This window comes from Salvelinus alpinus, chromosome 2 (assembly GCF_045679555.1).
Source record: "Salvelinus alpinus chromosome 2, SLU_Salpinus.1, whole genome shotgun sequence".
Taxonomy (NCBI): Eukaryota; Metazoa; Chordata; class Actinopteri; order Salmoniformes; family Salmonidae; genus Salvelinus; species Salvelinus alpinus.
The window spans coordinates 107,152,268-107,170,026 of NC_092087.1; the positions used below are offsets into that span (position 1 = coordinate 107,152,268).

At 41.1% G+C, this 17,759-nt stretch overlaps 1 protein-coding gene across 1 annotated transcript; it reads right to left on the reverse strand.

The window, feature by feature from the left end:
* Nucleotides 1–425: 425 nt before the first annotated feature.
* Nucleotides 426–9,415, reverse strand: LOC139542133 (zinc finger protein 180-like). Its single transcript, XM_071347208.1, has 3 exons — nt 9,323–9,415; nt 6,584–6,641; nt 426–3,736 (listed from the first exon to the last, which is right to left on the reverse strand). The coding sequence occupies exons 1-3, from the start codon at nt 9,413–9,415 to the stop codon at nt 2,706–2,708; spliced, it is 1,182 nt and encodes a 393-aa protein (XP_071203309.1). The 3' UTR covers nt 426–2,705.
* Between the last annotated feature and the right edge of the window lie 8,344 nt (nt 9,416–17,759).

A 17,759-nucleotide genomic window follows, 5' to 3' on the forward strand; every position in this document is an offset into this window, starting at 1 on the left:
CATACAACAACACAGAATTACACATGGAATAAACAAAACATACAGTTAATAATACAGCAGATACTTTGAGTGTTTTATATAAAATGACTAAATGTGTTTCTTTCTGTGTTGCAGGGGCAGTCAAGAAATTGAACAGCAAGGCCACAGAACATGGTGTTGAATTCTAACTTGAAATGTCCTTATTCATGTTCACATATTAGAACTGGAGGAAATCTACTGAGTGAGAAAGAGGGTGCAGAAAGTTTACATTCTGTTAGAACATGTTATTAAATCTGTGGGAGACCACCTCAAGCCCCCGGTAGAGCCGGGGGTGGTGTTTACCACTCCACCAGCAGAGCTGTGGGAGACCACCTCAAGCCCCCGGTAGAGCCGGGGGTGGTGTTTACCACTCCACCAGCAGAGCTGTGGGAGACCACCTCAAGCCCCCGGTAGAGCCGGGGGTGGTGTTTACCACTCCACCAGCAGAGCTGTGGGAGACCACCTCAAGCCCCTGGTAGAGCCGGGGGTGGTGTTTACCACTCCACCACGCCTTCAGCAGGCTGGAAAAGTGGGATTGATCTGTTTGATCCATTTGTTTATTTCAGTTTTCAGTAGTTGAATCCTTTGACGTATTGTTGATTTAAAATTATTATTTTTTCAACAAAAATGTACTGGATTGGTTGAAAAGTGATACTAAGACGGACAAAGATTTGTGCTGCTTTTGCACATATTTATTCATTGGTTTTGAGTCTGTTGATTGGTTGGTCATTGGGTTCATTTGTTTTACAATATGTTCAAATTTATAATGCACATTTCAGACATGGATGAACACAATGCTCTTCACACGTAATAAAAAACTATGAAAAACTTTAATATTTACTACACAACAAACATAAGAGGATTAAAACTATAGAATAAAAACTGAAAGACTAATGAGCATTCTAAGGAAATGACATTGATTAAAATAGTGAGAATAGGATGTATTATCCAACCAGAAATATAAGCTTGTTTTACTACATTGTTAATAAACAATAAAATTGTGCCAATAAAATTCAGTTAGTCTCATAAATTATTGTGATTACTAAATGTTACATTACATTGAAATATTATGAAAATATAAAAACCAAATGTACACCGATTTGTTATTATGTATTGGCAAAAATTCACTTAGTGGTGAGGCATGGAATAATTAAACTTTTGTCAGGCTGAATGTTTGAAATATGAGGTGATTTGAGCCATGCTTCTTCAGTAGTGGAATAAAGATAATTAGCATTTGAATGTTGTCAAGAAATACTATGTGTTAATGCTGGAGTGATGTAGGATTGTTAAAAAAATAGTTAATTGTTAATAAAACTGTTCATTGTTAATAAAACTGTTCATTGTTAATAAAACTGTTCATTGTTAATAAAACTGTTCATAAGTCAGTCCAAGTCCATTTTTCTATACTGCATCCATATGCATAGAATGAAAGTCGGTTGAAATTGAGTTGCTTTGAAGTCATTGAAACAATCACCTGAAAAATAAGTATTTTCAACAATCGAACGTAGATTGGACGTCGGGCTTATTATTTTCAACGTCTTTTCAACAACATTTTCCGAGGTGGGATAGCCCCAATGTCAGAACAGTTTTAACGTGTAAAAATCAATAACCAATATGCAGAAACAATTTGTGATATATTGAAAACCTAAACATAAAATGTGCTATTTACACAAACATCTGCCACAATAATCATATTTCTTGTATTTTTTTCAACAAGCTCCTTATAAACTGCACAAGCACCAGAAACGCTGTTGTTTTGACAAGTAGCAATAAATCACTGATATCAATTAGGGGGGAAATCAGGTTGTCCTTGCTGTTGAAACTAACACAACTAAAAACACATGGAAATGGGAGATATATTTTACCTCACTGGTTAGAGGACAACCTGCAGAAGACAGTCAGCTACATTTGGAGTGATGCATTTAAATGTAGGGGTCCTCAGAACGAAGAGAAACGCAACACTTATTTGTCATCACTCATATCGAGGTCACTTGGGAATCAATTGCGCGAGAGGGGGGAGATGAGGTTGCATGTCCTGTTAAAACAGATCAAACACCCCACGGAACGTGGGAATAATGTGTACATTACTGTTTAGAGGTCAATTTGTAGAAAACAGCTAGCTACATTTTAAAGTGTTGCAGTTTGATTCAAGTAGGTCGCCAAAGCGGGAAGTGAAACGCAACACTTTGTGTTTATGTTAATCACATAAATACTATTTCAATTCAGAGCCTGGATTTTCCCCCTGAGGCTAATATCCATATCATGTTGAAATCAATAGAACAGGGGACAAACGTTTAGGGTTCTACATTGTGACATCATTAAAATACTCCTACTACAATGTTAAAACATTCTACATTGTGACATCATTACAATACTCATTACAATACGACGCCAGGACAGCGGAGTCAATCACCACCTTCCGGAGACACCTGAAACCCCACCTCTTTAAGGAATACCTAGGATAGGATAAAGTAATCCTTCTCACCCCCCCCCCCCCTTAAAAGATTTAGATGCACTATTGTAAAGTGGCTGTTCCACTGGATGTCATAAGGTGAATGCACCAATTTGTAAGTCGCTCTGGATAAGAGCGTCTGCTAAATGACTTAAATGTAAATGTATACTCCTACTACAATGTTAAAACATTCTACATTGTGACATTATTTCATTGATATCATGAAACAACTCCTTCATGTATGTATTTTCTGATGTTTGATCAGAGATCTTTTACCAGAGTATCTCTTGTCACATTGATCACAGCTATAAGGTTTCTCTCCTGTGTGTATTCTCTGGTGGGCTATCAGGCTGTTTGGCTGAGTAAACCTCTTCCCACATTGATTACAGCCATAAGATTTCTCTCCTGTGTGTGTTCTCTGGTGTGATATCATGTTGCTTGAGTGAGTAAAACTCCTCCCACATTGATCACAGCTATATGGCTTCTCTCCTTTGTGTGTTTTCTCGTGTGATTTTAAATATTGGGACGAAACAAAACTCTTTCCACAGTCAGAGCAGTGATAAGGTTTATCTCCTGTGTGTGTTCTCTTGTGTATATTCAGCTGGCTAGATGAAGTAAAACTCTTCCCGCATTGATCACAGCGATAAGGTTTCTCTCCAGTGTGCGTTCTCAAATGTACCATCAGGTTGTTTGAGTGACTAAATCTCTTTCCACATTGATCACAGCTATAAGGCTTCTCTCCTGTGTGTGTTTTCTGGTGTGATTTTAAATATTGTGACGAAACAAAACACTTTCCACAGTCAGAGCAGTGGTAAGGTTTCGCTATTGTGTGTGTTCTCTTGTGTGATTTTAAATATTGGGAAGAAACAAAACTCGTTCCACAGTCAGAGCAGTGGTAAGGTTTCTCTCCTGTGTGTATTCTCTGGTGTATAGTCAGCTGGCTAGATGTAGTAAAACTCTTCCCACACCAATCACAGCTATAAGGTTTCTCTCCTGTATGGATTCTCTGGTGTCTTTTAAGGTCTGTTGAAGAGGTGAATCTCTTCCCACAGTCAGAGCAGCAGTGAGTTTTCTTTCCTGTGGGTTTCCGCTGGTGTTTCTTGAGGTGTTCTGATCTGGAGAGACTCTTCTCTGCCTCAGCAGCTTCATGATGTTGTTGAGGCTCCCCAGAGGATCCACGATTGTCATGTCTCTCTCCTGTGTGAACAACAAAGTCAGGCAGATGGTTAAAGACCCACAACAGCAGAAATCCACTGTTTATATGAGCTAAAGGTGATGCCCATGATTTTTACGTCTGTAATGAATGTTTAAAAACTTCAACAAACTTTGACTATTGACTTAATAACACAGTCAAGTGAGCAACAACAGTCATATTTAGTCTTATTTATTCACAGAAGTAAAATAGATGATTGTAAAAATAAGTTAATACAGTTGTTGAAACCCGAAGCAGACGACTCTTGGTCACCAATATGTAGTATATCTGTTATCTAGTAGTAGTATATCTGTTATCTAGTTATAGATGCAGTATATCTGTTATCTAGTAGTAGTATATCTGTTATCTAGTTATAGATGCAGTATATCTGTTATCTAGTTATAGATGCAGTATGTCTGTTATCTAGTAGTAGTATATCTGTTATCTAGTTATGGATGCAGTATATCTGTTATCTAGTTGATGTAGTATATCTGTTATCTAGTTGCAGTATATCTGTTATCTAGTTGTAGTATATCTGTTATCTAGTTGCAGTATATCTGTTATCTAGTTGCAGTATATCTGTTATCTAGTTATGGATGCAGTATATCTGTTATCTAGTTATGGATGCAGTATATCTGTTATCTAGTTATGGATGCAGTATATCTGTTATCTAGTTATGGATGCAGTATATCTGTTATCTAGTTATGGATGCAGTATATCTGTTATCTAGTTATGGATGTAGTATATCTGTTATCTAGTTGCAGTATATCTGTTATCTAGTTATGGATGCAGTATATCTGTTGTCTAGATATGGATGCAGTATATCTGTTATCTAGTTGCAGTATATATGTTATCTAGTTATGGATGCAGTATATCTGTTGTCTAGATATGGATGCAGTATATCTGTTATCTAGTTGCAGTATATCTGTTATCTAGTTATGGATGCAGTATATCTGTTGTCTAGATATGGATGCAGTATATCTGTTATCTAGTTGCAGTATATCTGTTATCTAGTTGTAGTATATCTGTTATCTAGTTATGGATGTAGTATATCTGTTATCTAGTTGCAGTATATCTGTTATCTAGTTGTAGTATATCTGTTATCTAGTTGTAGTATATCTGTTATCTAGTTATGGATGTAGTATACCTGTTATCTAGTTGCAGTATATCTGCGTGGGCAGAAATGGTGAGCGAAGATCTTTGTTTTTCACAATGTATTCCGATTTTTTACACACATAATCAGAGCAAGATCAGGATGCTACTGAAGGAAACTCACATTAAGTTCTGTCTCTATTCACTAATTCCCCACCATGGGGGAAAACTCAGCGGAGTTCTCATAAGCTGACAGCAAAAATAGCCTCCATTTACAGGTTGCTTATGAGCGCATTTCACAGGCTCGTTTGAATGTCCTGCTTAATATCATGTTTGAGGAAAATGCTCTGTGGCTAGCTTTGCTACCAGCCTGTCAATGAGTGTTAGCATTCAAGCTAACAACTGCTGCATCAAAATGAGGTATTTTGCAACTATCAGAACCAAATATTATCTTAGCGACTGTTCAAGCAACAATCAAAACAACAATTGTAAGCCTATGAAAACCCCAAAAAGTAACAACCTGGTAAATCCAGACTGTTGATGGTGAAAATAGCTGTGCAGCGACGCTCCCCATCCAACCTGACAGAGCTTGAGAGGATCTGCAGAGAAGAATGGGAGAAACTCCCCAAATACAGGTGTGCCTGCAGCAACTCGACTATAAAGGCCTGATTTCACGCAGTCTCCTCTGAACAGTTGATGTTGAGATGTGTCTGTTACTTGAACTCTGTGAAGCATTTATTTGGGCTGCAATCTGAGGTGCAGTTATTTGCCCATTTCTGAGGCTGGTAACTCTAATGAACTTATCCTCTGCAGCAGAGGTAACTCTGGGTCTTCCTTTCCCGTGGCGGTCCTCATGAGAGGCAGTTTCATCATAGCGCTTGATGGTGTTTGCGACTGCACTTGAAGAAACCTTCAAAGTTTTGAAATTTTCCAGATTGACTGACCTTCATGTCTTAAAGTAATGATGGTTTGTTGTTTCTCTTTGCTTATTTGAGCTGCTCTTGCCATAATATGGACTTGGTCGTTTACAAAATAGGGCTATCTTCTGTATACAACCCCTACCTTGTCACAACACAACTGATTGGCTCAAACACATTAAGAAGGAAATAAATTCCACAAAGGAACTTAACAAGGCACACCTGTTAATTGACGCCAGGTCAGCGGAGTCAATCACCACCTTCCGGAGACACCTGAAACCCCACCTCTTTAAGGAAATCCTAGGATAGGATAAAGTAATCCTTCTAAACCCCCTCCCCCCCCCCCCCCCTTAAAAGAGTTAGATGCACTATTGTAAGTGGTTGTTCCACTGGATATCATAAGGTGAATGCGCCAATTTGTAAGTCGCTCTGGATAAGAGCGTCTGCTAAATGACTTAAATGTAAATGTAAATGCATTCCAGGTGAGTACCTCATGAAGCTGGTTGAGAGAAAGCCAAGAGTGTGCAAAGCTGTCATCAAGGCAAAGGGTGGCTATTTGAAGAATCTCAAATATAAAATACATTTTGGTGTGTTTAACACTTTTTTGGTTACTACATGATTCCATGTGTTATTTCATAGTTTTGATGTCTTCACTATTATTCTACAATGTAGAAAATAGTAAAAATAAAGAAAAAGCCTTGAATGAGTAGGTGCGTCCAAACTTTTGACTGGTACTCATTTATAAAGCCAGGCATATTCAACAGTTAAGCTATTGATTATAGACCTAATTATGTTGGGGTTTGCTCTTTCCTCAATTTTCTAAGACAATTGAGCTAAGACCAATTTATCCTTCAGGTGTTTCGATGGGGTTGAGTACAGGGCTCTGTGCAGGCAAGTCAAGTTCTTCCACACCGATCTCGACAAACCATTTCTGTTTGGACTTCGCTTTATGCACAGGGGCATTGTCGTGCTGCAACAGGAAAGAGCCAAACTATTCCACAAACTGTTGCCACAAAGTTAGAAGTACAGAATCATCTACAATGTCACTGTATGCACTACAAGAAAGAGCCTTCCCCAAACTGTTGGAACCACAGAATATTCTAGAATGTCATTGTATGCACTACAAGAAAGAGCCTTCCCCAAACTGTTGGAACCACAGAATATTCTAGAATGTCATTGTATGCACTACAAGAAAGAGCCTTCCCCAAACTGTTGGAACCACAGAATATTCTAGAATGTCATTGTATGCACTACAAGAAAGAGCCTTCCCCAAACTGTTGGAACCACAGAATATTCTAGAATGTCATTGTATGCACTACAAGAAAGAGCCTTCCCCAAACTGTTGGAACCACAGAATATTCTAGAATGTCATTGTATGATGTTAAAATTTCCGTTCACTGGAACTAAGGTGCCGAACCATGAAAAAAACAGCCCCAGATCATTATTCCTCTTCCACCAAACTTTACAGTTGGCACTATGCATTCAGACAGGTAGTGTTCATCCGCTAAACCCAGATTCATCCGTCGGACTGCCAGATGGTGAAGTGGGGATTCACCACTCCAGAGTACACGAGTTTCCACTGCTCCAGAGTTCAATGGCGGCGAGCTCTTACACCAAGCCGACGTTTGGCATTGCGCACGGTGATCTTAGGCTTGTGTGCGACTGCTGGGCCATGGAAACCCATTTCATGAAGCTCCCGACGAACAGTTCTTGTGCTGATGTTGCTTCCAGAGGCAGTTTGGAAATCGCTTCAGCACTCGGCGGTCCCGTTCTGTGAGCTTATGTGGCCTACCACTTCGCGTCTGAGCCGTTGTTGCTCCTAGAGGTTTCCACTTCACAATAACAGCACTTACAGTTGACCCGAGGCAGCTCTAACAGGGCAGAAATTTGACGAACTGACTTGTTGGAAAGGTTGCATCCCATGACGGTGCTACATTTAATGCAAGAGCTCTTCAGTAAGGCCATTCTACTACCAATGTTTGTCTATGGAGATTGCATGGCTGTGTGCTCAATTTTATTCACCAGTCAGCAACGGATGTGGCTGAAATAGCTGAACCCACTAATTTAAAGGGGTGTCCACAAAATGTTGTATATATATATATATATATATATATATATATATATATATATATATATATATATATATATATAGAGTATTTACGACTGCTCTACAAAAATAAATCACGATCAATAAAACAGCCTATCGACAGAACAATCGACCAGTAAATAAATTGGCTGAATATTATACAATGACTTATCAACAGCTCTAACAATTTAACCCCCAGACATAATATCATTATGACATCATAATTTAACCCTTACAGGAAATCATTCCCCTCCATCACTGGCAGTTATAGAAAGACCCATGAAGTATATATCCATTGATTCCTGAAGAATATAACTTATAAATGCCTCAAATGTATTTCCCTATCAGAAACCAAAACATAAGTTTGTATAATGCCACAGTTTGTAAACAAACATGGTACAGCTTCAAAACCTTGTTAAAACTATAATTTTGATCTTATGGATGGCCAGTCCTTGTATTCATAGTGTAGTGAATTCGGGGGGTAGCCCTGAGCTGAACTCAAACCTGGGTCCAGCGACTGTCAAGCCAACACCTTATAACTGTTACAACAAGATGTCTCAACTTCTTGACGAGATCGCTAGGTTTAAGGGTTAAGGTTGCTACAATAGCTTTCTCTATGAATTTGAGAGTGGTTACATTTCTCCAGCCCCCATCCCTCAGCTGTTTACCAAACCAAGTCTCTGGACATGCATTTTGTTGCTGTTTAAAACCTAGGTTGTCCCTTTAAAAAAGCCACATCAATCAATCTGCAGTTCAAACAATAACAAAGCTGTCATTCCACCACTGTTTTGCTAATAAGATGATGGATGGGGCTGGAGAAATGTAACTACTCTCAAATTCATAGACAGACCGATGGATGAAAGGACTGACCATCCATGATATAAACATTAGCATTTTAACCATGTTGAGGCTATACAGTGTTGATTTACATTGTTTCTAAACATTGGAGTAAAAAAAGCTTATTTGAGGTTCTGATGGGATACAACAGTTGAACTAAGCTCATGAGGCATGTGTTATATTCTTCAAGAATCAATGGCTATAAATAAATCATTTAAAAGTCCAAATATGAATGTAGCAACTGCAGATTTCCCCTTTAACACCACACATCAGTTCAACAACTGCAGATTTCCCCTTTAACACCACATATCAGTTCAACAACTGCAGATTTCCCCTTTACCACCACATATCAGTTCAACAACTGCAGATTTCGTTTCTCTGTTTTTAAGACAGTACTTACTGTTAATCAGGGAACGGTTTCTCAAACGCATCTTACAGCTAAGTTCACTGTTAAGGTCATCATCATTAGAACCATTGGACGCCTTAAGATGCTTTTGGGAAACTGGGCCCAGATATCCAGTTTCCTCATCTTCCTCCTCCTCCTTTTTCGATGTGACAGTCATCTCCCCCTCCTCCTCTTTCACTCCAAAAACTGCATCCTCCTCTCCTTTTACTGTAACATCCTCCTCCTCTTTCACTCTGAACGCGTCTTTCTCTTCTTTCACTGAAACGTCTTCCTCTTCTTTCACGGTAACAGTCTCACCCTCTACTTGTTTTTGTATTGTAACAGCCTCCTCTTCCTCCTCCTCTTTGACGATAGCTTCTTTCTCCGTCCAGCAGACCTCTTCTTTAGCAGGAGGAGGGTAGCTTGGTGAACTCATGGTCGGGGATGTTAACGTTAGCTTGCTAGGCTAATGCTAACTTAACAAGCCCGCTAGCTGACCAAGAACAACAACACCGTAAATATGAAATTAAATCGGATAACTAACTAACGTTAACGCTAGACGACATAAGTGTGTTTAAAACACAGCGGCTAATATACACGAAAGCGTCTAAAGAGCTTTATTGGTTCGTCTATTTTGTCTAGCAAGCTACCGAGGTGTCTGACGAACTGTTGCTGCTGTTGAAAGAAGCGTTCCGTCCACTAGATTATACGTCACACTAGCAGCATTACCTTAAAGCCCCAGATCGCCATTAAACTGCCTAAAAGTCACACATTGCTTTTTGCTAACTGGAGTGGGTAACGCAGTTGAGTAAAATGTATATTTTATTTTCAGACAAAAAGTTAAAGTGTAGGAAGCATGAGTTTTTACTCACCAATGTAACAACACTGTGTGGTTAAAGACTTAGTAACTTAGTTGTCGTCACGATCTGGTTACCTATTAAGTATTAACAGTTGTGTTTTTGCGTTATTACGTATTTATTAACTTATTTCCAGGGTATCTTCTAAACTTCCCACAATGGAAGTAGTCTCAACGTCATATGGATCTAGTCTGTGCTACTGTGTTCATATCCTAGCAGCCTTTTAAATATGAGGTTGGAAAATATTTAAGAATATATGGGAATATAGGGGATGTTATATCAATTGGGGAGACTGAGAGGGAACAAGGAAACAGTGTGATGACCCTATTATAGTTGAAGAGATAACTTATGCTATTGAACACCTTAGAAATAATAAGTCTCCTGGGACTGATGGTATATCTGCTGAGTTTTACAAAACTTTTTCTCAACAGTTGGCACCATTTCTGTTGGAGGTCTTTTCTGATTACATTGTAAATAATGCTGTTCCTCCCAGTTTGACTCCAGGGGCCTGTTGCACAAAAGTAGAATTAAGACATCCGGGATAAATGACTCAGCTGAGCTCAATGAAGCCAAAACATGTGCGTCCAGGCTTAATTGGTTGCACAAAGACCAAGCCAGGATGAGCAGACACGGATTCATTAAGCCAGGTGAAACCAATCCTGGATAGGTGCGCGCTCACGGCTCACTCAAATAGACCCCGCCACAGATCACAGATTAACTGATTTACCATGGCAACTAGAGCCGCGTACTTTTCCCCGTCGGAAGCACAAATCCTCATGGAGGCATACGAGGAGGTAAAAGATATAATTAAGAAGAAAGGCAACACCGCCACAGTGATAAAGCAAAGAGAAAAAGCGTGGCAAAGTATTGCAGACCGCCTGAATGCGTAAGTAGTGCACAATTACACACTCACCGCTCCGCTGAAACATCACAATTACAATTCAAATATTTAATTCACATCTCCAAAAATGCAGTTGTACTGTAATTATGAAACGGTTACATTTTTAATTGAAATGCACTGCAGATATGAGTGAAATTGTGTAAAGTAACTCCATCACACTGTATAAAGCTATGATAAATTTTTTGATATTTTTACTGAAAACAAGACAAAAATACCAAGTAATTTTTTGCAGTGTGACTCCATTAAATGTGTGTGTGTGTGTGTGTGTGTGTGTGTGTGTGTGTGTGTGTGTGTGTGTGTGTGTGTGTGTGTGTGTAGATTAAACATGAACGGGCCAAAACGGACATGGCAGCAGGTCAAAATCAAATACAAGAACATTCTGCAGAATGGTATGGTCCCTGACTAATATTTAACAAAGCACAAGCATATATTGTACCCAGAAGGTGCCTGCTCACACATTGTCTGTACTGTTTTAGCAGTGAAAAAGAATACCCACAGACAAGGCACGGGTGGTGGGTCACCAAAGGCTGACCTTACCCCAGCAGAGGACATGGCCTTGGAGCTAAATAAAGGCAGGCCCGTCTTAGAGGGGATCCCTGGGGGGAAAGAGACGAGCATAGGTTCCTCCCAAGATGCCACCCGCTTCATTCAAGGTATGTCCTTCCATCTCTACATGGGATACAACCACATTCATATTGAATCAATTTGGACTGTCTGACTTTGGTTTACCTATTGCCTTGCAGTGTCTGGCAGCACTGTGTTCCTGTTAGAGCCACCAGCACAAGCACCAGACGATGCTGATCCAGTGAGTACTCCATCAAAGGCATACTGTAGGCCTGGCATGTCTTGTCTACTAGCTTCAATATGAATCCGATTAAATGTGATAGGGTGAAGGCCCCAGTGCAGCAGCAACAGAACATGATGGAGACGATGATGAGGAGGAGACCATCTCTCTGGATTCCAGAAGGCATGAGGTATCATGTTAAGACTGTGAAAGTACTATTTACTCTACAATGGTGAGGAGTCCTCATCAAAATCAAAAAATCTAATTTCTTTTACAGGACCCAGATGCTATACAGTGGGAAAACCAGCCTGGCAACATAGTGCGTATTAATAAAAGGACACCACATCCTGCCAAATTCCAGCTGCGCTAATTGTATTGTGTTCACAGAGCTCACAAGCTATCAGAAAGTTGTATGGCAACCACCTCCGGCGCCAAATAGAACTGGCAGACATAGACATTCAGTACAAGAAGAAAAAGATGGAAAATCTTGCACTGGAGTCCGAAATAAAAAAGAGGACAATTAGGAAACTGGACCTTGAAATAAAAAAACTTGAGAGGGAGGTGAGATATGCCTTCAATGTACACTGTATGCTAACTGTAACACAAATGTATTAATCATTATTTTTCTTTCCTCCCCCAGCTCCAAGAAGATGACACAGCTCAAAATAAAAATTAGGTATATTCTCGTAAAGTCAAGTGAGCCATGACATATGAGCTCTTATTGTGAGCACACAGGACGGTGGCATCTTTCTAAGTTTTTTTTTATTTTCCCAGCAATCAGTACAACCAAGTCATCGTTATAAGGCATCGCCCTCTTTTGCCCACCCCCCCAGCACCAGGTGTGGCCACTAGCCTATATGAAGGCCCAAAATTGTGTGTTCCTTTCTGCTCTGACAATGGCATGCCCATTCGTGCGAGATGTGGTGGATGAAGAAGCACTTGTGCTGAGGAGAGCCTTCAGGCGAGAAAGGGTCTTCAGGGACCGGTTGGACCCACTGGCCTTCCCTGATGACCATCTATATGAAAGATACAGGTTTTCTGCAGATGGCATCAGGTATCTATGCAGACTACTGGGTCCCAGGATTAAGCACCGCACTGCACGGAGCCATGCACTGAGTGTGGAGCAAATGGTTTGTGTGGCCTTGCGCTTTTTTGCTAGTGGAGCCTTCCTGTACTCAGTGGGGGATGCAGAACAGCTGAACAAGGCCACAATTTGCCGCACAATAAGGAGTGTGTGTCTGGCTATCAAAGCATTAGCAGATGTCTTCATCTCCTTCCCTGGCCACAGAAGACTCTGTGACATCAAAGAGGAGTTCTATAGGATTGCAGGTAAGAGGATCTACAAATTACAGGACAACTGTTAACACATAGTAGGATACTCATTACTTTGTGTGACAGGTTTCCCCAATGTCATTGGTGCAGTGGACTGCACACACATAAGGATAAAAGCCCCCTCAGGTGCCCATGAGGCCGATTTTGTGAATAGGAAATCCTTTCACAGCATTAATGTTCAGGTGAACATAACTTTTTGATATTGTCCATTGACGAACACTCTGCATTGCCAGTGATGTGCATTGATTGGTGTAATATTCCTCATCTTATGATTTCAGATGGTCTGCAATGCTGACTGTGTGATCAGCAATGTTGTGGCAAAATGGCCTGGCTCAGTCCATGACTCCAGAATCTTTCGGGCCTCTGAAATCTATCAGTGCCTATCACAAGGTAAGCCACACAACCCCTATTTATAACCATCATGGCTGTGTCAAGAATATCACTGTGTTTATGAGGTAGTAATGATGAGATTTTGTGTTGACAGGTGAATTCTCTGGTGTGTTGCTGGGAGACAGGGGGTATGGCTGCCAGCCTTTTCTCCTGACACCTTTCACAGACCCCCAGGAAGCACAGCAGGCCTACAACCATGCCCATGCCAGGACCAGGGCCAGAGTTGAAATGACCTTTGGCCTCCTGAAGGCACGCTTTCACTGCCTTCACAAATTAAGGGTCAGCCCTGTTAGGGCATGTGATATTACTGTGGCTTGTGCTGTCCTCCACAATGTGGCCTGCCTGAGGAAGGAGAGGGCCCCCTATAGTGCCACCAGCCATGGACTGGGACAATCCGGCAATCTTCCCTGATGACGACAGTGGTCGGCTGCTGAGGGACCAATATGTGTTGAATTATTTTAGTTAGTATGTGTGCTTTCAATTTTGGTTAAATATGTCCTGCGGTGGCAGAGGAATTTGTTTTTTTTTGGGTTCGTTTTTTGACGAATTTTGCCTCTTATGATGTTTGTGCGGTATACTGTGTGTAATACAAGGCTGCAGGGAGGCTACTGCATCCATTCATTTGTCTGTTCAGTTGATGTGTATGGATTTGTCCTGCATTTATTTTAGTGTGCAGACATGCAGGGTGTGTTATATACAGACCTTTGAATGTGTATGTATCATTTTGTATAATATGCTTGGATTCTGTGCTTTCCATCTTGTAGAGTCACTGTGACTTCAGTTTCGAAAGGAGCTGATGGTTTACCTGCTTTGTTTTGTCCTTATTCAATAAAGGAACATAATGTTACACATTGTGTTTTTATATTCATATGGAATGTGTATTTGTTTATATGACAGAGTACTAGGGCCACACTGAAGAAAAAGGATAAAGTCATAAATTTATGAGGCTGGTTCTTTCTGCAGAAAAGCTACATATTGTTTTTACAGTTTTGATACTTATGACAATGTGATACTTAATATTCTGGCACATCAGCATGTCTTTGTTTATGAAACCATACTGAAGTACAATTTCACGAAATGCCCCACATCTGTCATTTTAACAACTGTCCTCCTTTAAAACAACTGGTTACAATATTATGACTTGTGTTTTTTTCCCCTCTGTGGCCCTAATATTCTATCATTTTATATATAGCCTTATAGTCTATGGGAAACTGTAAATTATCTAATGATAGCAACATCATCTAAAAATAATTTTTTATCCAAAATCATTGAAATTAATGATCACAAACGTTTAAATAATAACAGTGGGTCTAGTTATATGTGATAACAATGTATAGTGAGCAGTGAAATAACTATTGGTTTCCATTTGTGGTGACTGCTGACTGACATTAGGGATGAGATTAAATAGATCCTGGAATTTAGCCTGGTCTGGAGCAGGCTAGCTCCACAGAATAAATCTCCATGGTAATTTATACCATAACATATCCTCCTGCCCCCTACATAGTCCATCTGTAAACTACCCACCCAATTTACCTACCTCACCCCCCATACTGCTTTTATTTATTTACTTTTCTGCTCTTTTGCACACCAGTACCAATATCTCTTCTTGCACATGATTATCTGATGATTTATCACTCCAGTGTTAATCTGCTAAATTGTAATTATTCGATTTATTGCCTACCTCATGCCTTTTGCACACATTGTATATAGATTCTCTTTTTTTCTACCATGTTATTGACTTGTTTATTGTTTACTCCATGTGTAACTCTGTGTTGTCTGTTCACACTGCTATGCTTTATCTTGGCCAGGTCGCAGTTGCAAATGAGAACTTGTTCTCAACTAGCCTACCTGGTTAAATAAAGGTGAAATAAAAATAAATAAATAAAAATCCATCTTTAGTGCAACCGGATTACGGATCAATTGAGCCAGGATCACCAAGATATCCTGGCTTAATCCCTTATCCTAGTTTTGTGCAACAGGCCCCAGGTCTGATGACATTGTAAATAATGCTGTTCCTCCCAGTTTGACTCCAGGTCTGATTACATTGTAAATAATGCTCTCCCTCCCAGTTTGACTCCAGGTCTGATGACATTAATGCTTTAGCCCATGAAAGACTTGCTTCTCCTCGATAATTGGCGTACAATCTGTCTGCTCAATAACGACTACAAAATATTAGCCTCTATATTTTCAAAAAAGATTGAAGGCCGTATTGAAAATAGCTGTGCAGCGACGCTCCCCATCCAACCTGACAGAGCTTGAGAGGATCTGCAGAGAAGAATGGGAGAAACTCCCCAAATACAGGTGTGCCAAGCTTGTAGCTTCCTACCCAAGAAGACTCAAGGCTGTAATCGCTGCCAAAGGTGCTTCAACAGGTTAGTTGAGGTAATTGAGTTAATATGTACATGTAGGTAGGGGTAAAGTGACTATGCATAGATAATAAACACCAAATAGCAGCAGTGTAAAAAAAAATGCAAATAGTCTGGGTAGCCATTTGATTAATTGTTCAGCAGTCTTATGGCTTGGGGGTAGAAGCCGTTAAGGAGCCTTTTGGACCTAGACTTGGCACTTCGGTACCGGAGTCTCTGACAATTTTATGGGTCTTCCTCTGACACTGCCTGGAATAGAGGTCCTGGGTGTCAGGAAGCTTGGCCCCAGTGATGCAACCGGTCAGGATGCTCTCGATGGTGCAGCTGTCAAACTTTTTGAAGATCTGGGGACCCATGCCAAATCTTTTCAGTCTCCTGAGGGGGAAAAGGTTTTGTCGTGCCCTCTTCACGACTGTCTTGGTGTGTTTGGACCATGATAGTTCGTTGGTGATGTGGACACCAAGGAACTTGAAACTCTCAACTCGCTCCACTACAGCCCCGTTGATGTTAATGTAGGCCTGTCCGGCCCGCCTTTTCCAGCTCTTTGGTCTTGATCACATTGAGGGAGAGGTTGTTGTCCTGGCACCACACTGCCAGTTCTCTGACCTCCTCCAAATAGGTCGTCTCATCGTTGTCGGTGATCAGGCCTACCACTGTTGTGTCGTCAGCAAACTTAATGATGGTGTTGGAGTCGTGTTTGGCCGCGCAGCCGTGAACAGGGAGTACAGGAGGGGACTGAGCACGCACCCCCGAGGGGCACCTCGTGTTGAGGATCAGCGTGGCAGACGTGTTGTTGCCTGCCCTTACCACCTGGGGGCGGCCCGTCAGGAAGTCCAGGATCCAGTTGCAGAGGGAAGTGTTTAGTCCCAGGGTCCTTAGCTTAGTGATGAGCTTCGTGGGCACTATGGTGTTGAACGCTGAGCTGTAGTCAATGAACAGCATTCTCACATAGGTGTTCCTTTTGTCCAGATGGGAAAGGGCAGTGTGGAGTGCGATTGAGATTGCGTCATCTGTGGATCTGTTGGGGCGGTATGCGAATTGGAGTGGGTCTAGGGTATCTGGGAGGATGCTGTTGATGTGAGCCATGACCAGCCTTTCAAAGCACTTCATGGCTACCAACGTGAGTGCTACGGGGCGGTAATCATTTAGGCAGGTTACCTTCGCTTCCTTGGGCACAGGGACTATGGTGGTCTGCTTGAAACATGTAGGTATTACAGACTCAGTCAGGGAGAGGTTGAAAATGTCAGTGAAGACACTTGCCAGTTGGTCAGCGCATGCTTTGAGTACACGTCCTGGTAATCCGTCTGGCCCAGCGGCTTTGTGAATGTTGACCTGTTTAAAGGTCTTGCTCACATTGGCTACGGAGAACGTTATCACACAGTCATCCAGAACAGCTGGTGCTGACCTAGATGAAGGATACAGTATACAATATATAAATATGAGATGAGTAATGTGAGATATGTAAACAGTCTTAAAGTGCCATTATTAAAGTGACTAGTGTTCCATTTATTATAGTGGCCAATGATATCAAGTCTGTAGGTAGAAGCTGTTTTTAAATCTCTCTGTCCCAGCTTTGATGCACCTGTACTGACCTCACCTTCTGGATGATAGCGGGGTGAACATGCAGTGGCTCAGGTGGTTATTGTCCTTGATGATCTTTTATCCCTTCCTGTGACATCGGGTGCTGTAGGTGTCCTGGAGGGCAGGTGGTTTGCCCCCGGTGATGCGTTGTGCATACCGCACCACCCTCTGGAGAGCCTTGGGGTTGTGGGCGGTGCAGTTGCCGTACCAGGAGGTGATACAGCCCGACAGGATGCTCTCAAATGTGCACCTGTAAAAGTTAGTGAGGGTTTTCGGTGACAAGTCACATTTTTTCAGCCTCCTGAGGTTGCACCTTCTTCACCACACTGTCTTTGTGCGTGGACCATTTCAGTTTGTCGGTGATATGAACACAGAGGAACTTCAAACTTTCCACCTTCTCCACTGCTGTCCTGTCAATGTGGATAGGGGAGCGCTCCCTTTGCTGTTTCCTGAAGTCAACGATCATCTCTTTTGTTTTTGCTGACACTGAGTGAGAGGTTATTTTCCTAATACCACACTCCGAGGGCCCTCACCTTCTCCTTGTAGGATGTCTCATAGTTGTTGGTAAT